The sequence below is a fragment of the Rhinopithecus roxellana genome, chromosome 8 (genome assembly GCF_007565055.1).
Source record: "Rhinopithecus roxellana isolate Shanxi Qingling chromosome 8, ASM756505v1, whole genome shotgun sequence".
Classification (NCBI taxonomy): domain Eukaryota; kingdom Metazoa; phylum Chordata; class Mammalia; order Primates; family Cercopithecidae; genus Rhinopithecus; species Rhinopithecus roxellana.
This window is the reverse complement of record NC_044556.1, coordinates 55,593,183-55,621,110: the sequence shown is the minus strand read 5'-3', so window position 1 is coordinate 55,621,110 and position 27,928 is coordinate 55,593,183. Positions and strand designations below refer to the sequence as shown.

The following is a 27,928-nucleotide window of genomic DNA, read 5'->3' as shown; positions in this document are numbered from 1 at the left end:
TCACGCCTGTAATCCCAGCACTTTGGGAGGACGAGTCGGGAGGATCACGAGGTCAGGAGATCGAGACCATCCTGGCTAACACGGTGAAACCCCTTCTCTACTAAAAATACAAAAAATTAGCCGGGCGTGGTGGTGGGTGCCTGTAGTCCCAGCTACTTGGAAAGCTGAGGCAGGAGAATGGCGTGAACCCAGGAGGCGGAGCTTGCAGTGAACCGAGATCGCGCCACTGCCCTCCAGCCTGGGCAACAGAGCGAGACTCTGTCTTAAAAAAAAAAAAATTGTTCTCCAGCCCTTTACAGAAAGTATGTCAACCCTTGAGCCGGGCGTGGTGGCTCACGTCTGTAATCCCAGCATTTTGGGAGGTTGAAGCAGGTGGATCATGAGATCATGAGGTCAGGAGTTAGAGACCAGCCTGACCAACATGGTGAAACCCCATCTATGCTAAAAATACAAAAATTAGCCGGGCATGGTGGTGTGCGCCTGTAATCCCAGCTACTCGGGAGACTGAGGCAGAAGAATCACTTGAATCCAGGAGGCAGAGGTTACAGTGAGCCGAGATTGCACCACTGCACTGTAGCCTAGGCAACAGAGTGATACTCTGTCGAAAGAAGAAAAGAAAAAGGGAGAGGAGAGGGGAGGGGAGGGGAGGGGAGGGGGGGAAGGGAAGGGGAGGAGGGAGGGGGGAGGGGGAGGGGGGAGGGGGAGGGGGGAGGGGGAGGGGGAGGGGAGGGGAGGCCAACCCTGACCTAGAATACCCAATTTAAAATTAACCATAGACAGCTCTTAGGTGAGGTGCTGCAAAGTGATTTACAGACCTTGCTACCTTATGTTTCCAAACTGCAGAATACATGTTACCGCAATTTTTTAAGTGAGAAAACTAAGGCTGACATAAAACTTTGCCAAGAGTCTGGAATTAAACAAGGTCTGTCTGACTTGGAAACTAGCATTTTTTCCAGTGCACAACACCCCCTCCTTAAATCTCTGAGGGGCACTACATTCTGAATTAATACAAGCAGTACCCATCCACTGGTCCTAATTTTCTCCCTTCAGTCCATTAATACAGTATATCTAGACTATAATTTTGTTTTGCCTGAGTCTTTATTCTCTGGGCTTAATGCTGATTCTTTCAGAAGTTTCTACATGACAAAATTTTAGGTCCCTTCACTCTCCAGATCACTCCTGAATATATTCATTTGTTGATAATGCCCTTAAAGTTTGGCACTTAAGACAGAACTTGATGCAGGGGTAGGGTGCCGTCAGCAGAGTGACCCCTAGTTCTAAAAATTCTACATCTTTCCTACTTTATCTATGAAGAGTTGACTTTTTGAACCCAAAGGCAGAATCTGACTTATTACTATCGAATTTCAATTCAATAAAATTTAATAAACTGGAGTTTACCATTCCTGATTATTTGAATCCTCATTCTGCACACTGATGATGTTGCAATTCCTACCAACTCCTTGCCATCCACAAATATGATATGCATGCCTTCTGTTTTTCATCCCGGTCACTAGCAAAACTGCATTAAGTTTTATCCTTTACTCCAGAAGGTTGCACTCATAGGCCCTCCATTTCATCAAAAGCCTCATACTTAATATGCCTCACTCTGTCCAGAGTCTGTCTGTTGGGATAGCAGACTCAAGTGAGATTTGTCACACTTCAGAGGAAACCCCAGGCCAAACATCATCACTTTTTTTTTTTGAGACTGAGTCTCACTGTCACCCAGGCTAGAGTGCAGTGGCGCCATCTCGGCTCACTGTGATGCCTGCCTCCCAGGTTCAAGCAATTCTCGTGCCTCAGCCTCTCGCGTAGCTGCAATTACAGGCACACATCACCACCCCACCCAGCTAATTTTTGGTTTTTTTGTTTTTTGAGAGAGTTTCGCCCTTGTTGCCCAGGCTGGAGTGCAATGGCGCAATCTTGGCTCACGGCAACCTCTGCCATCGGGTTCAAGCGATTCTCCCGCCTCAGCCTCCAGAGTCGCTGGGATTATAGGCATGTACTACCATGCCCAGCTAATTATTGTATGTTTAGTAGAGACAGGGTTTCTCCATGTTGGTCAGGCTGGTCTTGAACTCCCAACCTCAAGTGATCTGCCCCCTTGGCCTCCCAAAGTGCTGGGATTACAAGCGTGAGCCACCACGCCTGGCAATTTTTATATTTTTCATAAAAACAGTGTTTCACCATGTTGGCCAGGCTGGTCTTGAACTCTTTACCTCAAGTGATCTGCCTGCCTCAGACTCCTAAAGTGCTGGGTTTATAGGTATGAGCCACCGCGTCCGGCCCCAGTATTACTTTTAATGTTCTCTTTCCTCAAACCCACATACCCACCTCTACAAAAAAAGTTAACTTCTGTTTCCAGCTCCTCCTCCTGCATTATTTTCCATTCTGGGTCACTGAGCAGGATATAGGTTACCCAGCCTCCCCTCCTCAGTATCTTAATCCCAGACCTACCATTTGCCTAGGACTGGTTGTGTGAACTTAAGCAAATTCCTTAGCATTTCTCTGCCTCTCTTCCCATATGAGAAACAGAGATAGTAATAGTACCTAGTAAATAAGTTAACAGATGATAGTAGTAAGAAAAAGTGGGCCAGGCACGATGGCTCATGCATGTAATCCCAGCACTTTGGGAGGCTGGATCACGAGATCAGGAGTTCAAGACCAGTCTGGCCAATATGGTGAAACCCCATCTCCACTAAAACTACAAAAAAAAATTATCCGGGTGCGGTGGCAGGTGCCTGTAATCCCAGCTGCTTGGGAGGCTGAGGCAGGAGAATCGCTTGAACTCAGAGGGTGAGGCTGCAGTGAGCTGAGATCGTGCCACTGCACTCCAGCCTGGGTGACAGAGTAAGATTCAGTCTAAAAAAAGAAAAAAGAAAAGAAAAAATGTTCCATTTCATATCAGATTTTCATAGCTAGTACCAGAAAAGGGGCAATAAGCTGGAAAGGCTAAATAATTGGTTATTTTTTAATGTAAATTGTTGTTTTTCTTCATTTGTCTACTTTATTAAGCTGTCTTCATGTACCAAGAAACATACTGTCCCCTCATTTAGAAACAGACGAACTCCATTTTCCTCCACTATCCCCTCCCCTGTCCCCTGTCCCTGTCCTTGATCTGTAGATCCTGTTAAGACAGGTAAAACAATGTTGGTCAAAGGGTACACGCTTTCAGTGACAAGATGAACAAGTTCTGAATATGTAAGATAGAACATGGGAGGTGATGTGGCTGGGTGCGGTGACTCACGCCTGTAATCCCAGCAGTTTGGGAGGTGGAGGCGGGCGGATCATGAGGTCAAGAGATCGAGATCATCCTGGCCAACACAGTGAAACCCCGTCTCTACTAAAAATACAAAAACTAGCTGGGCATGGTGGCGCACGCCTGTAGTCCCAGCTACTCGGGAGGCTAAGGCAAAAGAACTGCTTGAACCCAGGAGGTGGAGGTTGCAGTGAGCCAAGGTCGCACCATTGCACTGCAGCCTGGCAACAGAGCAAGACTCTGTCACAAAAACAAAAACAAAACAAAACATGGGGAGGTGATGTATGTGTTAATTGACCATGGCAATCATTACACAAATGTATATGCATATCAAACCATGTTGTATACTCTGAAGAAAATTAAAAAACGACAGGAACAACAAACACATCCTTAACACTCAATCATTTTATCCCAGAGTACGCTGAGTTCATGTCTCAGGGGAAACACCAAAATCCATGGAACTGCTCTCATTTTCTATCCCCTAAATGTCACTTTAACATAGGAAATGTCCATTTTGGGGTTATTCTCATTCAAACACAGGCCAATGAAAAAAGCTAAATTAAAATGTAATTATCAAGGTAATGGAAAGATATCCTAATCTCTTAATTAACAAGACTATCAGGAATATTTCAAATGTCCAATCACTCTAGGAGTCCCAATTCTCTTAAGGTAAGAACTTCAGGATTTAAACAAACTCAATGTGAAAAATAAACATTTATTACAAAAATTAGTTTTGACATTTTAAAGTGAATGCAGACAAGGTGTTTTCCAGTTCAAAAGGTCTGTTGTAAGCTATAGAAGTAAATTCCAAGGCTGATAATAACTGACTCATATTCTTCATAAGTGGCCTAGACAACAAGGAACCATTCACCTCAAATTCACAGAGCCATGAATCACCTCTGCTTCCCCATGATTTTTTCCATATCCCTTCTACTCTCTCTTCCAACTATGACACAGAACTGAAACATACTTTAAAAATCTCATCCTTGGCTATGCACGGTGGCTCACACCTGTAATTCCACCACTTTGGGAGGCCGAGGCAGGTGGATCAAGAGGTCAGGAGTTTGAGACCAGCCGGACCAACATGGTGAAACCCTGTCTCTACTAAAACTACAAAACTTAGCCAGGCATGGTGGCATGCACCTGTAATCCCAGCTACTCAGGAGACTGAGGCAGGAGAATGGCTTGAACCTGGAAGACGGGTGATCACACCACTGCACTCCAGCCTAGGTGACAAAGTGAGACTCTGTCTTAAAAAAAAAAAAAAAAAAAAAAAACTCATCCTTACTGAACCATTTCATAAGCTTCATTTTGTCTAGTTGGATTTCATTTCTTCTGGAAAATTTATTTTTTTATTGGCATGTGACCCTTAACCGATGGCTTAATTAGCATTTTGTTTTTCTTTTTGGATCCTTAATAGAAAACTCAGTTCTGTTAGGGATTTGCAAATAGGATAGGGCAAAGTGGCACTCAGTATATCCTCCACAGAAAGAAAGAAGCAAAATCAAGCCAAGAGGACCCTTTATTTGTCCTCTTGCTAAGTTAATAGACTGGTGGGATGGTGGTAGATGCAGAAACAAAAATGTAAGGGCAAAGGGTCCAAATGGGGAGGAGGAAAGCAATGACAGCCAGGCCTGTCCTGCTCATTCGCATTTATTCACATGCAAACCACCCATGATCTGGTCTTCAAATTTCTTCTGAACTCCACCCCACTAAATATAGCAGCAGTTACTACTTTAGACAACTACTAAAGCACTTGTTCCCCAAATGACCTGAGAAATCCCCCCGCCTCAGCTCTGGGACAGTAGTTCCTACAGCCATAGGGAGGTCTGTTAATGCACCTGGCTGGACAGGAGGTACAAGAGTAAGTACTTTCTCCTCTTACTTGGTGGAACAGGCCAAGGAGATCCCCCAAGTACAGCATCAGCTTCACCCTGAGTACCTTCCTCCAGCAAAGGAAGGCCTGGCCACAAGAGGGCTCTGGAATGAGGGCCTGAAATTCAGAAGCTCTGCCTTGAGATAAGAACCCGGAAGGGGCAGGACAAGGCACTGGGAACTAGCCCCAGGTTGCTGGGAAGCAAGGCTTTGAGGCATTTTCCTGTTGTACAAAGGAGCCCAGGAACCCTCAAAGACTTTTTCCCCTACTTACTTCCCACAAAAAAGAGCCTTGACAAACCAAGGTTTTATTTCCAGCAACATCCAGCTGATACAAACACATAGAAATACAATCTCACCAAAGAGCTAAGAAGCCCTCTAACACACGCCCAATTTCAGCATACAGCTAAGACCACACAACACACACACACAGGCTCAACAAAGAGCTAAGACCACTACACACATCTCCACAGCACCACGAGCACATCTCAAAAGGGTCTGTCCAGTAGTTCCAGCCAAGGGAAGGGTGATGGCCTGAGCCACCAGCTCCAGCTTTCTTCTTTTCTATTCTTTCTTTCCTTTCTTTTTTTTTTTTTTTTTTTTTTTTTTTTGAGATGGAGTTTCGCTTTTGTTACCAGGCTCCTGAGCAGCTGGGATTACAGGCATGTACCACCATGCCTGGCTCATTTTGTATTTTTAGTAGGGTTTCTCCATGTTGGTCAGGCTGATCTTGAACTCCTGACCTCAGGTGATCCACCTGCCTCGGCCTCTGGGATTATAGGCGTGAGCCACCACACCCAGCCTCCAGTTTTCTTTTCTTTAGAGCAGTGGTTTTAAATATTTTTCACTTCACGTTCTCTGAAAATTTACTATGCTCTCCACAACAAGAGCTCCCATTTTCCACAGACACAGTCAATGTCAGTCGGCTTGTATTCAAGAGGAGGACAGGGCAGAGGGACTTCCCATGGGAAGACAGAACAGAGTGGGCCCCAGAGATAGAAAGACCCCAGTGTCATCACCAAACAACCATTTCAGCTGCTCTAGCCTCTAATCCCTACTCTAGAACAGCTGGCCCCGGTCCTCAGTACACAAGGAAAGAGCCCAGAACCAAGCTCAAGATCCCTATTTAAAGATCCCTACTGGCCAGGTGGGCAGTTGAGTGCAGATTCCTGGGAGCCCCACCATTTTTGCTGTCTGTTTAGAAGGGAAGTCAATGGCATACCCAGGATTCCTACCTGATCCCTCATAGAAATGGGGAATAAAAACTTTAAACAAGTTCCAGGCCACTCAGCAGTGGTAGGAAAGGAAGGGAGAAAATGAAGGAGGAAGGGGCACATAGTTGACATTATTAAAAACACATCCTAAGAAGTAGGGGGCCGTGTGGGGTGTAGAAGACAAATAAGGCATCCTGTGAAACGACAGACATCAGGGGCCAGAGTCCGGTAGCACCTGAGTAAGGCAAGTGCAGATGACAGGCGGTGAGCCCGTCTTGGCTCACACCAAGAATGACGAGGTCTGTTTGAATTCCCCCTGCAAAAATAAAACATCGGGTCAACTCTCAATAGTCGTCTTTAGCTGATAATCCCCAAAACACATAAACATGGGCTAGAAATCTCCTCACTCCAGCCCCAGGTAGCCCACCCCTGCCCAGGGCAGGCATACTCACTTCACTTCGAGCACTAGGCTGGCTGTAAATCACCTTCTTACTCGAAGTCCTGTGAACAAGCCAGAAGACAGAGACACTCAGCCACCTAGGTGCTTATTACCCCTCCTTGCCAACTTTAAAGGCCAGAACCGAGAATGCTACAGAAGCACAGAGTGCGCAGCAGAAAGGCATGGGTGGGGGGAAATAGAACAGGCCCAGGGCCAAGGCCACAGAGAAAGGGCTGGATATCCTAGATGCCTTCCCTCCAAACTGGTTGCTTCTGCCTTCAACCCATTCCCCCGGGCCCACTTCAGCTTCAAATGGCATGCATCCATGCTCTCAAACTTGGAGAACCCCAGGACAGCACCTCACTCACCCTTTCTTTGTTCCTGAAAGAGAAGAAATGGGATCATGAGTGTCAGCAGGACAGAAGACAGCATGGCTTGGGAAGATGGAGGGGCAGGCCCCCAGCTCTTGGTGTGTGTTAGATGGGTGATCAGTGTTTCCCCAGGGGACAACACCCACACACATGAGCACAGTATCAGGGTCAGTACTCAGATGACACCCATGCCAGGCCCTGGGATGGGGGCAGTACAAAGGAGAGCCTCTGGGGGCAGATACTTACTGTCAAAGTGGCCTCGGCTATAGGCAAACCAGATGCCAAAAATCAAGATTCCCAGGAGAATCAGGGTTACAAGGACAGCTGCCACGATGACCCCCACATTCCGCTCCACTGTGAGACACAAATGAGAAGTCAAGCACCAGGATACTCACTCACGGTACCGACAGGATCGCCAATGGCAGGATGAAAAGCAGACGCCGATCCCCACCCCGGGTCTGGGCTCAAGCCCTAACTCTCACCAGCTTCCATGCGCACAGCATTTGATGTCATGGGTGTCCCATACCCATTCCGTGCCTCACAGCTATATTCTCCAGTATCAGAGGCTGACAGGGGATCAAAGACCTGAGGGAGGAAAACAAATTGGCTTCCTGCTTGAAGAAGCAAAATAGCCATTTTTTAATGTCTCCTGACCCCAATCCCAAGTTCACCCTGCTGCCTGTTCTTCCTCCCACTTTTTGGGGTTCTATAACTGCATGCCCCACACATCTTTCACCACCACCCCATCCATACCAGCTCTCCTGTTGTGGGATTCAGGACATAGGAAGAGTTGCTGAAGGCACGGGTGCTCTTGGGATTCGTAGGCATCACAATCCCATCTTTGAACCAGGTGTATTCAGAAGGTGGGGAACCATCTTTTTCTGAGCATGTCAGCACTGCCCGGTTCCCAATGGTGGCAGAGGAGGGGATGCTAACTGTAGGCTTGGATGGAGGCACTGTGGAAGAGAAAGACAGAAGGTGCTGAGTACAGGGTGGGGGCTGCTTGAGTCTAAGTAACCAACTAGAATGGTACCCCCATCTATTCGGCTCAAGCCTCCCACCCTCACCATGCCCCTGGTTGCCACCTAACCAGGGCTTATCACCTCTCTGGCAGCTCCAGGACTCTGAATAGTCCCACCTGTGGGCATTCTCACCATCAAAGAGCTCCAAAGCTCAGCAGAGCCTGCTATGGGAAGTAACTAACTCCAGGCCCACCCAGAAGATATGTGGCACATACCAAGCACGATGAGCTTGACCTTGACCTCCCCATAGTTGTTGCCGCCTTCCTCAGAGACCATACAAGTATATGTCCCGGTGTCTTCACGTGTCACGGACTTGAAGGTGATACCACTTGGCAAGAAGGTCACTCGGTCCTCATAGGAAGCTACCACAAGAGGAGGCAAGGGCAAGGACAGAGTGAACTGGAGAGCTAAGGGAAGCTGATGAAGGGGGCATCCAAGGTACGCAAGTGCTCTCCTCTTCCCCCAGAAAGGGGAGTGGGAAGGCCATGAGGACTTGAGCCCCAGGGTGTGCCCTGGGATAAGGGCACAAAGCCTGGATCGTAGAATCCAGGCATGATAACCCCTCCACAACCTAGGCAATCAGGAAGGAGGAGAAGCAACTCACCTGTGATCTTGTTATTATAGCAAACAAGTTTGGTGGTGTCTCCTTGGTCAAACTTCCACTCCACACGGGGAGAAGAAAAGCCCGAGTAGGCACAGGACAACTTCACAGCTGCAGACAGGGTCAAAATGAGCCGGAGGAGGAAGCAGCAGCAAATACACGAGATGGGGAACAGCCCTAAACTGCAGGCTGGGCTGGGTGCTCTCTAGGTCCCCAGGCGGCCGGCAACTACTCACCCTCACACCCTCGAGAGCCACCCTCCACGGCCCCTCCCAACTCACGATTATTCTCAGGAATTCTGACTTCAGGTTCAGAAGAGTGCACTGTAACACTGCCCAATGCCAGGGAGCCTGAGGAGAAAGAGGTGGGCCCCGTCAGGAGTAAGCAGAGAAATGCCAGGAAGAGGGAGGCACAGACCCAGCAGACAGGGCTTCTCCACTCACAGACCCTAAGCAGAAGGGATTCCAGACTTATGCTCCTCCTGACTCTCACACTTTGTCACCATGATTCTAAATGTCTTCTTTAAGTGCGTTTTGCTACAATTGCAGACTAATACTTCTTTTATCAATGGAAATCTCTCAAATGCAGCTTCTTTTGCTTCTAATTTTTCTCCCTGTGACTCCCAATAATCTAATTAGATTTCTACTAGTCCAAGGGCAGCTTCCAGAATGACATTTCACCGTTCAGAGAAAGCTTCTCAACAAATGATTGCAGCCACTTGTCAAGACAATGATAGAAGGAAGCCAGCAGGGCTGGAGGCAAGGAATGGAAGGGAAGGGCAGAGCCATAATGAGGATAATAATACTCGACATTTGTGGAGCATGTGGTGCTTTTTAAAGTGTTTTTGCATACATTATGACACATTGCATCATTTGATCCTGGAAACAAGCATGACAGATCGGCAAGACGTGTATTATTATCCCGAGTTTACATGAGGAACTAAGAGTACAAGAAGTAAATGTGCCTAATGTCATACAGCTGGGGCCAGGCCCGGTGGCTCAGGCCTGTAAACCCAGCACTTTGGGAGGCCAAGGTGGGCAGGTTATGAGGTCAGGAGTTCGAGACCAGCCTGGCCAATATGGTGAAACCCTCGTCTCTACTAATAATACAAAAATTAGCCGGGCGTGGTGGCACGCCTGTAGTCCGTTACTTGGGAGGCTGAGGCAGAAGAATCGCTTGAACCGGGGAGGCGGAGGTTGCAGTGAGCCGAGATCGTGCCACTGCCCTCTAGCCTGGGCAACACAGAGAGACTCAATCTAAAAAAAAAAAAAAAAAAAAAAAAAATCACACAACTGGTTCTGAGGTGAAGCTGGGACTAGAAGTTGGTTCAGATCACCTCATTAGAATATTCTGCTCACCAAACGGAGAAAGAAAAGGTAGTGTGTGCTGGGTGGAGGGAGGGAGGAGCAACAAGGCTAATTAAGTAATATGGGGGAGGTGCATCAGGGTTCACGGGAGGGATCCACAAAGGTCAAATTAAGAAGCAGTGACCAGGCTGGGCGCGGTGGCCCAAGCCTGTAATCCCAGCACTTTGGGAGGCCGAGACGGGCGGATCACGAGGTCAGGAGATCGAGACCATCCTGGCTAACCTGGTGAAACCCCGTCTCTACTAAAAACTACAAAAAACTAGCCGGGCGAGGTGGCGGCGCCTGTAGTCCCAGCTACTTGGGAGGCTGAGGCAGGAGAATGGCGTGAACCCGGGAGGCGGAGCTTGCAGTGAGCTGAGATCCGGCCACAGCACTCCAGCCTGGGTGACAGAGCGAGACTCCGTCTCAAAAAAAAAAAAAAAAAAAAGAAGCAGTGACCAGGGATTCTGGGACCACACGGTGCAGCTACAAACCTGCACTTACACAATTATTCTCATTCACGTTTCCAAAGTCAAATTCATGAAATATCCTTTTATTCATGGCTTCAAGTCAGGACCCTGTCTTAGATAAATGTAGAATTCAAACACATCTGTTGAATTCAAGTAAATTTTTCCTTTACTTAATTATGCACATAACTGAATATGGTCTCTTGACCTCTGAGACTCCCCTTCCTCTCTGAAATATGAAACAGATGTGCTCTAAAGTCCTTTAGGTTTCTTTTTAATTTTGGCATTGATGTTTAGACAATATCTGTATACATGTATTTCAATCTGACATAATAACACTGGGCCGGGCGCAGTGGTTCACGCCTGTAATCCCAGCACTTTGGGAGGCCGAGGCAGGTGGTTCACGAGGTCAGGAGATCGAGACCATCCTGGCTAACACGGTGAAACCCCATCTCTACCAAAAAAAATACAAAAAATTAGCCGGGGGTGGTGGTGGGCACCTGTGGTTCCAGCTACTCAGGAGGCTGAGGCAAGAGAATGGTGTGAACCCAGGAGGCAGAGCTTGCAGTGAGTCGAGATCACACCACTGCACTCTCCAGCCTGGGCTGACAGAGCCAGACTCTGTCTCAAATAAATAAATACATAAATAAATAAATAAAACAACTTTATTTTTTTAAAAAAATAACACTATGAATTAGTCCAGATAAGTAGTCTCTCTCCCACTTTATAGATAAGAGACTCAAGATATAGGTTACTCTTACATCCTTTTTTTCTCTTATTATACTCTTTTTCTTTTTTTTTTTTTCTAAGATGGAGTTTCACTCCTGTTGCCCAGGCTGGAGTGCAATGGCACTCTCTCCGCTCACTGCAGCCTCTGCCTCCCAGGTTCAAGTGATTCTCCTCAGCTTCCCAAACACTGGGATTACAGGCACTTGCCACCACACCGGCTAATTTTTGTACTTTTAGTAGAGATGGGGTTTCATCATGTTGGCCAGGCTGGTCTCAAACTCCCCCTGCAGCCTCCCAAAGTGCTGGCATTACAGGCGTGAGCCATGGCGACCAGTCTAATTTTTTTTTTTTTTTTTTTTTTTTTTTGAGACAGAATCTCACTCTGTCGCCCTGGCTGGAATGCAGTGGTGCGATCTCGGTTGGTTCACTGCAACCTCTGCCTCCCAGGTTCAAGAGATTCTCCTGCCCCAGCCTCCTGAGTAGCTGGGATTACAGGCACCCGCCACTACGCCTAGCAAGTTCTAACTAGTTTTTTGTATTATTATTATTTTTTAAGATGGAGTTTCGCTCTAGTTGCCCAGACTGGAGTACAATGGCGCGATCTGGACTCACCACAGCCTCCGCCTCCCAGGTTCAGAAGATTCTCCTGCCTCTACTTCCCTAGCAGCTAGGATTACAGGCATGCGCCACCATGCCTGGCTAATTTTGTATTTTTAGTAGAGATGGGGTTTCTCCTTGTTGGTTAGGCTGGTCTCGAACTCCTGACCTCTAGTGATCCACCCGCCTTGGCCTCGCAAAATGCCAGAATTACAAGCATGAGCCACCGCGCCTGGCAATTTTTTGTATTTTTAGTAGAGACAGGGTTTCACCATGTTGGCCAGGCTGGAATTTTTTTTTTTTTTTAAGAGCTAGGGTCTTGCTGCATCGCCCAGGTTGGTCTAGAAATCCTGGCCTCAAGCAGTTCTCCTGCCTTGGCCTCCCAAAGTGCTGGGATTACAGATGTGAACCATCACGCCTGGCCATATAGTATGGTTTTCAAAAAAGAAGGGTATAGGCTGGGCACGGTAGGTCACATCTGTAACCCAGCACTTTGGGAGGCCAAAGAGGGCAGATCACTTGAGGTCAAGAATTTGAGACCAGCCTGGCCAACATGGTGGCCAGGTGGCGCGTGCCACCATGCCTGGCTAATTTTTTGCATTTTTAGTAGAAACAAGGTTTCACCACGTTGGCCAGGCTGGTCTCGAACTCCTGACCTCAAGTGATCCACCTGCCTCGGCCTCCCAAAGTGCTGGGATTATAGGCCTGAGCCACCACACCCCACCTGCCCAGCTAACTTTTATAGTTTTTTTGTAGAGACCAGGTCCCACTATGTTACCCAGGCTGGTCTCAAATTCCTGAGCTCAAGCAATTCTCCTGCCTTGGCCTCCCAAAGTGCTAGGATTACAGGCGTAAGCCACCATGCCTGTGGAAGTCTCTTACTCAACTCTCATTAAGAATGCTATTTGGCTGGGTGTGGCAGCTCAAAAGCCTGTAATCCCAGCAGTTTTGGAGGCTGAGGCGAGTAGGTCATAAGGTCAGAAGTTTGAGACCAGTCTGGCCAATACAGTGAAACCCCATCTCTACTAAAAATACAAAAATTAGCAGGGCATGGTGGCAGGCACCTGTAATCCCAACTACTCGGGAGGCTGAGGTAGGAGAATCGCTTGAACCCGGGAGGCAGAGGTTGCCGTGAGCCGAGATTGCACCACTGCACTCCAGCCTGGGTAACACAGCGAGACTTGGTCTCAGAAAAAAAAAAAAAAAAAGGGTGGGGGCACTTCTGTTCCAAAGCTGTCTGTGAGATAGGCTGAGGCCTCACCAGGACTACAACGCAAACTTGGCCTCTCCCTCTCTCCAATCTTGCTTCCTTCCCCTCCTTTCCATGGGCGTGGATCCCAAGTGCACTCCCTAATAAATGTCTTGTATGATTATTGACATCTCAGAGTCAGCTTCCCAAGAACCCAACCTATGGGTTGGGTTATTAGCAGCATCTAATTAGACTAAAAACTAGCCTTTGAAATTAACACACATATACACACAAATCACAACATATGAATTTGATGGTTGTTCCTCCACCACTTCTGGGTTTAGCTAAAGTTCTTTGTTGAGTCCTCTCAGATCATCACATTCACACCACATATGTACACAAACACATTGGGCTACAGGCATATTACCCTTTTCTTCATTAATCCTCACTGCCATCACCTGGTCTGGGCTTCTGTTCTTTTGTTTCAAATACATGAACCTCCGCCTTAGTGTCCTCCCACCCACCTCTGTTGCAGGATTAACTATGTCTGCCTGTGGCCTAACTGTGCCAATTCTCCCAAGGTCTACTGTGATGGCCTATCACATCATGAGTCAAGGCCAGCCTTATCACCATGCCTTTCCCATTCTCCAGAGGACACCTCAGCCATTCTGGTCCACATTCCCCTTCTTGTTCTTGAACAGGCCCCTGGAACCAGACTGCCTGCGTTCAAATCCCAGCTCTGGGCTGGGCGCAGTGGCTCACGCCTGTAATCTCAGCACTTTGGGAGGCGAAGCAGGTGGATCACCTGAGGTCAGGAGTTTGAGACCAGTCTGGCCAACATGGCAAAAATCCATCTCTACTAAAAATATATATATATAAATTAGCCGGATGTGGTGGCACATGCCTGTAATCCCAGCTACTTGGGAGGCTGAGGCAGGAGAATCACTTGAACCCGGGAAGCAGAGGTTGCATTAAGCTGAGATCATGCCATTGCACTCCAACCTGAACAACAAGAAACTCCGTCTAAAGGCCAGGCGCGGTGGCTCATGCTTGTAATCCCAGCACTTTGGGAGGCCAAGGCGGGTGGATCACCTGAGGTGGGGAGTTCAAGACCAGCTTGACCAACATGGAGAAACCTCGCCTCTACAATACAAAATTAGCCAAAGACAAAACATACAAAATTAGCCACGCGTGGTGGCACATGCCTGTAATCCCAGCTACTCAGGAGGCTGGGGCAGGAGAATTGCTTGAACCCAGGAGGCAGAGGTTGCAGTGAGCCAAGATCGCGCCATTGCACTCCAGCCTGGGCAACAACAGAGAAACTCTGTCTCAGAAAAAAAAAAAAAAAAAAAAAAAAAATTCCCAGCTCTGTTACTTACTAGATTATGTGACCTGGACAAGCCACTTGGCCTCTTCAAATCTGAGTTTACCCATCTGTAAAATGGGGATAATAACAGTTTCTACACCAAAGGGCTGTTTTGAGAACTAACCAAGCTAATACTGTACAAATAAAGTGCTTAGAGCAGTGTCTGAACAGGAAGCCCCAAATAAGTATTATATTTTATGATTATCATCATCTGCTCGTAGGACCTTCTGTACACGTACTTCTTTCTGACTTCAATGTTTTCTTCAACAAAACATATAAATAAAGCCTGAAAAGTACCTACTCCAGCCCACCAAACCACATCTCCCCTGTCATTGCAGCTGCCTTGGAAAGGCAGCCCCTTCTCTAGAACCTTCACAGATGGACCAGCAGAGCTAGGAGTTTGCTCTCACTGAATCCAATCTGTATCAGGACACTCACAGTTTTCCTGCCCATCCTCCTCATCTATTTTATATTTTCCCTTGCCTCCTCACAGCTCCCCTTTTGCACTTAACCTTGGGCCCATACATACCATACTGTACACACACATACAAATGCCCTACTAATGTACATGGTAAACCAAAATAGAAGGGAATTCCATCCTTTCCATTGTCAAGTTTAATTTTCTCTAAGTTCACAACAAGAAAAGCCACAAAGTTAAAGGCATCAGTAGATTTTTGGCCTGCTCAGGTTTTGGGCCCACGTATAGAAAGGCCATTCTCCGGCCAGGCGCGGTGGCTCACGCCTATAATCCCAGCACTTTGGGGGGCCGAGGCAGGCGGATCACAAGGTCAGGAGATTGAGACCATCCTGGCTAACACAGTAAAACCCCATCTCTACTAAAAATACAAAAAATTAGCCAGGCATGGTGGCAGGCACCTGTAGCCCCAGCTACTCGGGAGGCTGAGGCAGGAGAATGTCGTGAACCTGGAAGGTGGAGCTTGCAGTGAGCTGAGATGGCACCACTGCACTTCAGACTGTGTGACAGAGCAACACCCCTCTCAAAAAAAAAAAAAAAAGAAAGAAAAAAAGAAAGTCCATTCTCCATCCCACTACTGGATGAAGTGCTAGCATTTATTGAGCACATACTGTATTTGAGGCACTGTTGTAAGCATATTATAAGTAGTATCATTTAATCCCTGCAACAGCCTTTAGAGTTAGGTGATTCTATTGTTATCACCCATATTTACATGGGGAAACTGAGGCCCAGACTAGTTAGGTAGCTTGGCCAAGGCCACACAGTGAGTGGTAGTGCAGATTCACACCAATGCGGTCCAACTGCAGAGGCTATACAATGCTACACTACACTATACAGCCTTCCTAAAAATGCAAATCTGACAAGTCCTTTAAGCTTTTGATGATTCTACATTGCTTACATGATAAAATCCAAATTTTTCTGCAAGCTAAGAAAGTTCCAATAATCCCTATATTCTGCCAAACGCCCACCTCCCTCTCTCCCTGCTGGAAGTGCTGGAAGAAAGTTCCAGCACTATCTGACCTTTTGATAAGGTTATCATCTTCATCACCCACTCTACTGTTGCAATTTAACCTCTAGCAATACAAAACTACTTAAAATTCCTAGCAAAGACTGGGCTGTTTCACAATCTCTGCCTTTGCTCATGCTATTTCTGCTATGTGGAACACCCTTTTCCCCTCTTTATCTGGGAAGCAGTATTCATCCACATTATTTTCTGGAAAACAACCTCCCACATGCCCAGTCCTCACCATAGCCTCACCTAAGCCTCTTTCCTAGGCTTTAATTATCCCATCCAAAACACTGTCAAAGCAATTCCTACATTATAATGACATCATCTGTGTACAAGTATGTCTCCCATGGTAAACCCCAAGCGAAACAGGACCATGTGTTAATATTCTGAGTATCCCACACTTAGCATAATAAAACCGGTACCAGTTGACATTTAGTAAATGTTTTCTCAGCCTGGGCAACACAGTGAGACCCCCATTTCTACCAAAAAAAAAAAATTAACCAGCTGCAGTCACGCATGCCCACGAATACTGAGGACACTGCAGGATGTAATTCCTGGAAATTACTATGTACCTGAATAATAATGATGAAACAACCGTGGCAAATAGTATTTTCCAAAACAGCCACATCTATCTATATATTTATCTCCTCCCCCATGCTCTACTTACATTGTGACTGAGGTGAAGTCTAAGTTCCTCCCCAGGGGCCTGGCGCGGTGGCTCACACCTATAATCCCAGCACTTTGGGAGGCTGATGTGGGTGGATTGCTTGAGGTCAGGAGTTTAAAACCAGCCGGGCCAACATGACAAAAATTACAAAAATTAGCCAGGCATGGCACATACCTGTAGTCCCAGCTACTTGGGAGGCTGGAGTACCACTTGAGTCCAGGAGGTGGAGGTTGCAGTGAGCTGAGATCGTGCCACTGTACTCCAGTCTGGATGAAAGAGCAAGACTCTGTCTCAAAAAAAAATCTTTCCTCCCCATGAATCTGGCAGGGTCTTATGACTGCCAATGGCATAATGGTAGAAGTGGCATATTATTAAGGTTGGGCCTTATATGCATTTTCTCACTAAATTCTAAAATAAATAAATAAATAAATAACCCTATGAGACAAGTACTATTGAAGTGCTATCGTTACCATTTCATTTTACAGATGAATAAACTGAGGCTTAGAACAGTTGACCCAGGCCAGGCACAGTGGCTCACGTTTGTAATCCCAGAACTTTGAGAGTCCCAGGAGGGCAGATCACGAGGTCAGGAGTTTGAGACTAGCCTGGCCAACGTGGTGAAACCCCATCTCTACTAAAAATACAAAAATTAGCTGGGCATGGTGGCAGGCGCCTGTAATCCCAGTTACTCGAGAGGCTAAGGCAGGAGAATCACTTGAAGCCAAGAGGTGGAGGTTGCAGTGAGCCAAGATTAAGCCATTGCACTCCAGCCCAGGTGACAGAGTGAGACTTCATCTCAAAAAAAAAAAAAAAAAAAAAAAAAAAAAAATCCAAACCATATGGCTACAAATAGCAAGGTAGGAATCTTAACCCAACTTTGCCTGATTTTGAGGCTCTAAAACTATTATGCTATATGTAACTTTATTGGACAAGCAAGGAAATCCTATGTATCTTTCAAGATCCTGTTCAATGTCCATTGATCTGTTATACCTTTCCTCAGTCAAAATTAATCTCACTCCAATTTCTAGGCATATAACCTAAGACAACAATCAAAGGTAAGTTTAAAGATTTTGGCCGGGCACAGTGGCTCATGCCTATAATCCCAGCACTCTGGGAGGCTGAGGCAGACGGATCACTTGAGGTCAGGACTTTGAGACCAACCTGACCAACATGGTGAAACCCCGTCTGTACCAAAAATACAAAAATTAGCTGGGCATGGTGGCAGGCACCTGAATCCCAGCTACTTGGTAGGCTGAGGCAGGAGAATCACTTGAACCTGGAGGTGGAGGTTGCAGTGAGTTGAGATTACGCCACTGCACTCCAGCCTGGGCGACAGAGCGGGACTCCGTCTTAAAAAAAAAAAAAAGATCCATGTACAAGAATAATTTAACATTATTTAAGTTTTATTGTTTGTTTTTTTGGAAACGGAGTTTTGCTCTGTTGCCCAGGCTGGAGTGCAGTGGTGTGATCACGGCTGACGGCAACCTCCGTCTCCCAGGTTCAAGAGATTCTCCTGCCTCAGCCTCCCAAGTAGCTGAGATTACAGGCACACACTGGGCATGGTATGCCCAGCTAATTTTTATACTTTTGATAGACACGGGGTTTTACCACATTGGCCAGTGATCCTCAAGTGATCGGCCTCAAGTAATCCGTCTGCCTCAGCCTCCCAAAGTGCTAGGATTACAGGCATGAACCACCATGCCCAGCCAATTTAATGTTACTTAGTATAGCAAAGAAAAAAGAGAAATCTAAATGCCCAACAAAAGATGAATAAGTAAATTATGAGATAGCCATACTTTAGGAATACTATAGAAAGGACCTTATTTAAAGTATATTTTGGGTCAGGCGCAGTGGTTCACACCTGTAATCCTAACACTTTGGGAGGCCAAGGCAGGTGGTCAGGAGTTCAGGAGCAGCCTGGCCAAAATGGTGAAACCCCATCTCTACCAAAAATACAAAAAAATTAGCCAGGCGTGGTGGCGGGCACCTATAATCCCAGCTACTTAGGAGGCTGAGGCAGAGAATTGCTGGAGCCCAGGAGGTGGAGGTTGCAGTGAGCCGAGATTGTGCCACTGCACTCCAACCTGGGTAACAGAGTGAGATTCCATCTCAAAAAAAAAAAAAAAAAAGTATATTTTGTAGGAAATATAGACATATATCACACATTAATTCAAAAAGACTAGAATGAAACACCAGTAGTGTTTAGCTCTAGATAACAGAATTACACGTGATTTTATTTTCTCCATAGTCCTTTGCATTTTCCTATTTTTCTACATTGAGCATGTATCACTTTTTTTAACAAAAAGAAAAAACTTATCTTTTTAAAAAGTTACTCTCTTCTCCTCTATGCTCCCAAAACATTCTGTACTTTGTTGACAGTCCCTGGCACACACTGCTCTGTACTCTACCTAGTCAATATGTGTCTGCAATTTCTTGAGTTCTGCTTGTATCCTTCCCTAGCTCCCAGCACTACACTTTGCACAGAGGAGGTGCTCCATGAACTGCACCAAAGCACTGCTGGGGTGAGAAGACGGTCACAGAAGGCAGAGGCCTCCAGACTCTTAACAGAAACCACCAACAACCATCTCTTGTACATGAAGGGTCAGGTCAGACCCATAACAGAAAAGGACCTACTTCCTTCCACTACTTTACTAAGAAACCATTATTTTTTTTCTAGATATCCTGCTAATTATTAGAATTTTCTGGCCAGGTGCAGTGCAGCAGCTTATGCTTACAATCCCAGCACTTTGGAAGGCCAAGGTGGGAGAATCACTTGAGCCCAGGAGTTCAAGACCAGCCTGAGCAACATAGAAAGATCCAATCTCTGGAAAAAACTGCTTTAAAGTTCATATGGAACCAAAAAAGAGCCCGCATTGCCAAGACAATCCTAAGTCAAAAGGACAAAGCTGGAGGCATCACGCTACCTGACTTCAAACTATACTACAAGGCTACAGTAACCAAAACAGCATGGTACTGGTACCAAAACAGAGCTATAGACCAATGGAACAGAACAGAATCCTCAGAAATAATACCACACATCTACAGCCATCTGATCTTTGACAAACCTGAGAGAAACAAGAAATGGGGAAAGGATTCCCTATTTAATAAATGGTGTTGGGAAAATTGGCTAGCCATAAGTAGAAAGCTGAAACTGGATCCTTTCCTTACTCCTTATACAAAGATTAATTCAAGATGGATTAGAGACTTAAATGTTAGACCTAATACCATAAAAACCCTAGAAGAAAATCTAGGTAGTACCATTCAGGACATAGGCATGGGCAAGGACTTCATGTCTAAAACACCAAAAGCAACGGCAGCAAAAGCCAAAATTGACAAATGGGATCTAATTAAACTAAAGAGCTTCTGCACAGCAAAAGAAACTACCATCAGAGTGAACAGGCAACCTACAGAATGGGAGAAAATTTTTGCAATCTACTCATCTGACAAAGGGCTAATATCCAGAATCTACAAAGAACTCAAACAAATATACAAGAAAAAAACAAACAACCCCATCAAAAAGTGGGGAAAGGATATGAACAGACATTTCTCAAAAGAAGACATTCATACAGCCAACAGACACATGAAAAAATGCTCATCATCACTCGCCATCAGAGAAATGCAAATCAAAACCACAATGAGATACCATCTCACACCAGTTAGAATGGCAATCATTAAAAAGTCAGGCAACAACAGTTGCTGGAGAGGATGTGGAGAAATAGGAACACTTTTACACTGTTGGTGGGATTGTAAACTAGTTCAACCATTATGGAAAACAGTATGGCAAGTCCTCAAGGATCTAGAACTAGATGTACCATATGACCCAGCCATCCCACTACTGGGTATATACCCAAAGGATTATAAATTATTCTACTACAAAGACACATGCACACGTATGTTTATTGCAGCACTATTCACAATAGCAAAGACTTGGAATCAACCCAAATGTCCATCTGTGACAGACTGGATTAAGAAAATGTGGCACATATACACCATGGAATACTATGCAGCCATAAAAAAGGATGAGTTTGCGTCCTTTGTAGGGACATGGATGCAGCTGGAAACCATCATTCTTAGCAAACTATCACAAGAAGAGAAAACCAAACACCGCATGTTCTCACTCATAGGTGGGAACCGAACAATGAGATCACTTGGACTCGGGAAGGGGAACATCACACACTGGGGCCTATCATGGGGAGGCGGGAGGGGGGAGGGATTGCATTGGGGAGTTATACGTGATATAAATGATGAATTGATGGGTGCTGACGAGTTGATGGGTGCAGCACACCAACATGGCACAAATATACATATGTAACAAACCTGCACTTTATGCACATGTACCCTTAGAACTTAAAGTATAATAAAAATAATAAATAAATAAATAAATAAATAAAAGCTTTAGATTTCTATTCTAAAAAAAAAAAAAAAAAAAAGAAAGAAAGATCCAATCTCTATGTCTCAGGGATATCAATAACAAAAAATAAAAGAAGAAATACAACATAAAAAAGAATAAAAGAAATTTTAAAAAGAGAGGCTCTGATCTCTATAAAAATAAAAGAAAAAAATAATTTTCTTTGAGTTGAGTGTTGAGTTTGAATTTATTTATTTATTTATTTATTTATTTATTTATTTATTTTGAGACGGAGTTTTTGCTCTTGTTGCTCAGAGTGGAGTGCAATGGCGTGATCTTGGCTCACTGGAACCTCCACCTCCTGGGTTCAAGCAATTCTCCTGCCTCAGCCTCCTGAGTAACTAGAATTACAGGCACCTACCACCACGCCCAGCTAATTTTTGTATTTTTGGTAGAAATGGGGTTTCACCATGTTGGCCAGGCTGGTCTGGAACTCCCGACCTCAGGTGATTCACCTGCCTCAGCCTCCCAAAGTTCTGGGATTACAGGCGTGAGCCACCACGCCTGGCCAATTTATTTATTTTGAACTTTAATTTTAGGCTCGGGGTACATGTGCGGGTTTGTTATACAGATGAACTACATGTCATGGAGGTTTGGTGTAAAGATTATTTCATTACCCTGCTAATAAGCATAGTACCCAAAAGGTAGTTTTTCTATCCTCACCCTCCTCCCATCCTCTACAACTCAAGTAGGCCCTGGTGTTTGTTGTTCATTTAAAAAAGAAGAAGAAGAAAGAAGAGGAGGGGGGAAAAGAGGGAAAACAGTCAGCCAGTCTCTCTGGTTTTCTCTAATAATTCATCCAAACTTCCCTCTGGGCATATGAGATCACAAGACCCTCCAGTTGCCAGGGAGCCAGAGCCCTGCAATATGAAGGATGAGTCAGGGCTTCCTCACCCCACCAGCTATAGCATACCCAGTTTAACTTCATGTTTTCCCCCTAACCTCTAGCACAGTGCTCAGAATATAGTAAACACCAATGTTTGCTGGATTAACAAGTGAATTTCACATTGCAATATAATTAGAACCTGGACCTAGAGCTTCCACCCTGGTTTTCCCCTTCCTCCCCACCACTCAGCCTGTAGAGTCTGAAGTAACTCCCATAAGAGTTGGCCTCCTCGTAAAGATCAAGAGGCTCCACCGCCAGGGAAGTTCCACAGATGACAGGGCCTTTCCAGGGGTTGAGGTAGAACAGTTAAGGAATGCGTGGGCAAGAAGAAGGCTCTGTGAGGCCAACAACAGGTGAGCTATGTCTAAACAGCCATCCTTGGCTGCACTTTCAGTGATGTCAATCAGCTGGCTCGGGCCCTCTGAGGATAGCAGAAAGTGGTAATGGCAGGGTAAGACAGGAGCGCTTTCACTCCCTGGCTCCCTCCTGCCCACTCTGCAGAATTTCCGGTTCTACCTGCTCAGCTCCCCAACCACCCCTCTTCCCAGTGCAAAGGAAGGTTGAGCCTGCCTACCCAGGACTTACTTCAGGGGCCCGGCATCCACTTCCTGCCAGCCAGCTGCTTCCTCCTGTTCCGCCCCTACATTGTGAAACAAATGACGCAGCTGGACTTTAGACAGAAACCCTGCTTATCAGGGAGTCCAGGCAGATGAACTCTGGGTTTTCAATGCCAGGAAAACCCCAGTGTGCGTCTACTCTCACAGTATGTGTTCACTCATATTGCTTTCCACAACCCTCACACAATAGTGAAACCTCCTCCTCAATTACGTTGGACGCAAGGTCATCCAGGTCTTTCCTGAATCTCTGAAACAGAAATTGGTTTGAGTTTAGAGATCCCCAGGGTCTCTAGTGAAACCTAACAGATGTGATAAACAAGTCTCATTATTCCTATCACATAAAATGTGCATGGCATTTAAATCTATTTTTGGGTGTGGTGGAAACGTGTGTTGCCCATTTATGTGTCCACAGAACAAGTGCACATTGAACTCAGCTGACTTGGAGGGGGTGGGATGTATCCTAACAGCCAAGGCCACAATCCCTAGAAACCAATATGGCCAGGTGTGGTGACTCATACCTGTCATTCAGCATTTTGAAAGGCCGAGGCAAAAGGATCCCTTGAAGCCAAGAATTCAAGACCAGCCTGTACAACATAGTGAGACCCTGTCTATACTAAAAAAATTTTAAATTAGCCAGGTATGGCTTACCGCTCACACTTGCCTATAGCCTCAGCTATTCAGGAGGCTAAGACTGGAGGATTGCTTGAACCCAGGAGGTCAAGGTTGCAATGAGGCCGGGCACGGTGGCTCATGACTGTAATCCCAGCACTTGTGGGAGGCCAAGGAAGGTGGATCACTTGAAGTCAGGAATTCAAGACCAGTTTGGCCAACATGGTGAAACCCCGTCTCTACTAAAAATACAAAAATTAGCCAGGCCTGGTGGTGCACGCTTGTAGTCCCAGCTACTCGGGAGGCTGAGACAGGAGAATCACTTGAACCTGGGAAGCAGAGCTTGCAGCAAGATAAGATCGCGCCACTGCACTCCTCCCTGGGCAACACAGCAAGACTTTGTCTCAAAAAAAAAAAAAAAAAAGGCTGCAGTGAGCTATAATCATGCCACTGTACTCCAGCCTGGGCAACAGAGTGAGACTCTGTTTCAAAAAACAACAACAACAAAATGAAACCCCATGATATATATACATATAAGCAAGATGTAGAATATATGTATGTAGTATGCCTTTTTTTGTGTCAGAAAGGGGAGAAAAAACAAGTTTTATTTATATATACTAGTATCTGTAAAATGGAACACTGAAGAGAAACATAAGAAACTATTGGGGTTCAGGGGCCGGGCGCGGTGGCTCACGCCTGTAATCCCAGCACTTTGGGAGGCCGAAGTGGGTGGATCACGAGGTCAGGAGATCCAGGCCACCCTGGCTAACACGGTGAAACCACATCTCTACTAAAAATACAAAAAATTAGCCGGGCATGGTGGCGGGTGCCTGTAGTCCCAGCTTCTCGGGAGGCTGAGGCAGGAGAATGGCATGAACCTGGGAGGCGGAGCTTGCAGTGAGCTGAGATGCACCTCTGCTCTCCAGCCTGGGTGACAGAGCTAGACTCCGGCTCAAAAAAAAGAAACTATTGGGGTCTGGGGTGAACAGGAGCAATGTGGGAATGAGATACCCCACCCCTTTGATATCATTTTAATTATAACACCATGTCAATTAACCTCTTCTAAATAAATATTTTTTTAAAAAATCACAGTAGCTCTATCTTGAATCAGAACTGGGCTGGAGATTTCACAAGCCATGATCACAAAGGAACTGAAGAGCAACATCGTGAGGTAAAAGTGGTTTGGAGTGGCCGGGTGCAGGGGTTCACGCCTGTAATCCCAGCACTTTGGAAGGCCTAGGCAAGAGGATCACTTGAAGTCAGGAGTTCGAGACCAGCCTGGCCAACATGGTGAAACCCCATCTCTACTAAAAATACAAAAAATTAGCCAGGTGTGGTGGTGCCTGCCTGTAGTCCCAGCTGCTGGGGAGGCTAAGGCAGGAGAACTGCTTGAATCCGGGAGGTGGAGCTTGCAGTGAGCCAAGATCATGCTACTGCACTCCAGCCTGGGTAGCAGAATGAGACTCTGTCTCAAAAAATAAAGGGGGGGGGGGGGGGGTCGAGAGCCAGAAGGCAAAGACTAAATAAAGGGCACTGGAATTCCACTGCCACTCTTTTCCTAGTTTCAGGTAGAACTAGGAAGTGCCAGTCACCAGTTTCTAGTTCTGAGGGAACAATTCACTCTTGGGAGTAGGAGTAGAGGAAAGGAGGAGTAACTCACCAGTCTACAGTTTTGAGGTATGCCTGCCCCTGAAAGGGCAAAGCTAGAAGGGCTTGAGTCAGAAACATCAGTAGGAAACACTGGGACTCAGAGAATGACCCAGATGCAGGGCAGCAGTTCTGCCCTGCCCACCCGGAACTCCTCAGTGGTGATACTACACTCATGACAAGGGTGGGACAAGTATTACTTCTATTTTACAGATGAAAAGACTGAGCTACTGCCTAAGATCACAAACAGGGCAGAGAGAAAGCAAGCTAGAACGCAGGTGTGGTGGCCCGGCTCCCATTTCCATCCTCATTTGCACTAACCGAATGACTCCCCCCTCCCCCAACCCCATCCCAGATCTAGCCTGATTTAAAAGTTACAAGGTCAGTTCCTCCATCCCCTGGACATGTCACTTCCCAGGACCCACTGTCCTAACAGGCTAATGCGACATCATCTCAGGTTCCCTCTGCACTACTGTGGCTTGGTTCCCTGAAGACACCTCCAAGCTCAAAATGGTGCTATCAATGACCCTTCCAGTGCCAGTATATGATTATTTTAGGATTATCATAAATAATATAGGAAATTAGAGGAAGACAAAAGAAAGGAAGCAGTGGCAAAGGATAGGGAGGAAGCAGCTCCAGGAAACTTTTAAGCATGACAAATACTGTCACAGACAAAACTGTTACAAATACAGTCACTCACCCAGAAAAACTTCTGGGCTTAGGGGAAAAATACTGGCACAGTACAAAGGTTGGAAAAACCTTTAGTGCCAGAACCACATAACCAAAAATTAACTATGGGTGTCACTAGCAGTTCTAAAATACAAGCAGAAGTAAAATAGGCAAGGGGTAGGGGAAAAAGGGAAAATAAAGAAAAGGGAAATCGAAGAGTAGAATAAAAGGGAGACATGGCCAGGTGCGGTGGCTCACACCTGTAATCCCAGCACTTTGGGAGGCCGAGGCGGGTGGATCACCTGAGACCAGGAGTTCATGACCATCCCGACCAACATGGTGAAACCCCGTCTCTAGTAAACACAAAAAATGAGCCGGGCGTGATGGTGCATGCCTGTAATCCCAGCTACTCCGGAGGCTGAGGCAGGAGAATTGCTTATACCTGGAAGGCGGAGGTTGCGGTGAGCCAAGATGGCGCCATCGCACTCCGGCCTGGGCGAAAAAAAAAAAAAGGAGGCGGGGGAGACATGAATGAAGAAGCTAGTAGGAAAGTAAGTTTAAAGGTAAGTAAGACAGTAGATTCTGAAGCAGTATCCCAAACAGTTCTTGTGGTATAGGGTGCTTGAGATGCTGGATTCAAAAATGGTAAAAGGAAAAGCAAGTCGAGAGGGTTTGGTTCCGTTCCCAGGTTCCACCCCTAACTCTATTGTCAACCTAGAAGTCATTTCCCCTCTTGGACCTGTTTCCTTATCCGTAAAATACAAAGAGGACGAGATATGCCTCTGGTCCAATCTCCCCCAAGGGTTTATGTTGTGATAAGGTACAAAAGAACAGTCAATTCATCTAAGGGCAGGGAATCTACATACACCAGTACTGATTGTAATCATTCATTTATTTAACACTTTCTAAAAAAGAACCTTGGGGGTGGGGGGAGACTCGTGTAGAACACATACTGAGACAACTACCCACACAAGGACACGCACACTCAAGAATCAGACAGATAAACACAAAGTTGATGCCACAGGTTGACTAACGCACAAACCAACCGACTACACGCTCAGCCCCACACAAACATATCTAGAGACAGAGGCATGCCCTAGCAAGGGAGCCTCATTGTTCCTCAGGAAAGGGAGTTTACAAAGGAAACAAAAACTCTCATACACAGCCAGTGGGAGGGCAGAGCTCTGGCTCTGATGAGAATCCAGCCAACCAACAGATACACTCTCCCCCTGGGAAGAGTCACTCAGAACAACACGTTAAGGACTCCTGAGGTAGTTATTCCAGAAAGGAACTTCGCTGGAACCTCTGCTGCGCTTAGAGAAATTTCAGGTTTCTATTGCATTTCCTCTTTAGACTGTTCACCCAGACATTTTCCCAGAGCAACGGCCGCAATCCAAAGATTCAGAGGAGCCAGAGACTCCTTCAGCAAAAGCTAGGGAAAGAGACTTCCACCCCAGACCACCTCCATTCGATTTTCTCCAAGGACCCTTAAGGAGCCAAGGCTCCCGGTTGCGCAGCGGGGTTCGTGGATGCTGGGTGCGCGTTGGAGGGGCAGGCTGGCCCTTCCCAGGTGCGTGTGGAGCGCGCGCTGGGTAGATGAGTGTGGAAGGGTCCATGGCCCGACGGCCCTCTCCAGTGAGACGAGGAGTGTACCTCTGGTGTGTGCAGCGTGAGGGGTACGGTCACAACTCACCAGTGTGGGGGAGGGGAGCCACCTACTCACCCAGCTGTGAGAGTGGTGAAACAGGGAGAGCGAGGTAGGAAGGTTTCTGAGCTCCTCCCCTCCCGCGGGCTAGGGGCGTGGGGAGAGGCTTCCTCCAACCTCCGCCCCGATTCCTCCCGAAACTCCGGGAACTTACACAACAGGATCGCCAATATGAAGAGGTGCAACAGTTTCCTGTCGGCTTGCGCCTTTGTCCCCATCGCGATCAGGCTCCCGATACAACAGCCGCCGACGGGCTCCTAGGAACAGACACAGCTCCGCAGACTGCAGCGCTGGGACTGAGAACCAGCCGCCAGGTGGAGCCCCGCCTGGCCCCGCCCTCCACGGCTGATTGGCCAGCTCCCCACCCCTGCGCGTTCTGATTGGAGTAAGGAACCGCCGCTCTTCAGAGCGAGTCACCTCGGCCAGGTGTTACCCTGCCGCCACTCCCTGCCTCGGCGCACTGCGCCTTTCCCCACATGAGCTGCCTCTGATTGGCCCAGGAGACTGTCGCGTCAGGAGACGAATTCCGCACCTTCAGCAGGTGACGGCCCCTTGATTGGTTGGTGTTCCTGAAGTAGGGACTTCCTGACTGGCTGGGTTCTCAGTTGGAGCTGGAGGGCTGAGAAGTATCTCTAAGGAGGAAGTAAGGAAGGCAGTCGTGGTGTGGAATTTACGGAGACGGGCTTGGTTTGGGGTTTTGTGTTTGTTTGAATGTAAGTTGCTTGGTGCAACTGCACCTGCAGTTTGGTGCTGCAGAAACTTTG

At 46.6% G+C, this 27,928-nt stretch overlaps 1 protein-coding gene across 1 annotated transcript; it reads right to left on the bottom strand.

Moving 5' to 3' along the window:
• Positions 1–3,951: 3,951 nt before the first annotated feature.
• On the bottom strand, positions 3,952–27,657 carry F11R (F11 receptor). Its single transcript, XM_010367095.2, has 10 exons — positions 27,319–27,657; positions 9,060–9,128; positions 8,782–8,889; positions 8,393–8,539; positions 7,909–8,111; positions 7,638–7,740; positions 7,402–7,509; positions 7,153–7,165; positions 6,798–6,846; positions 3,952–6,661 (listed from the first exon to the last, which is right to left on the bottom strand). The coding sequence occupies exons 1-10, from the start codon at positions 27,380–27,382 to the stop codon at positions 6,626–6,628; spliced, it is 900 nt and encodes a 299-aa protein (XP_010365397.1). The 5' UTR covers positions 27,383–27,657; the 3' UTR covers positions 3,952–6,625.
• Between the last annotated feature and the right edge of the window lie 271 nt (positions 27,658–27,928).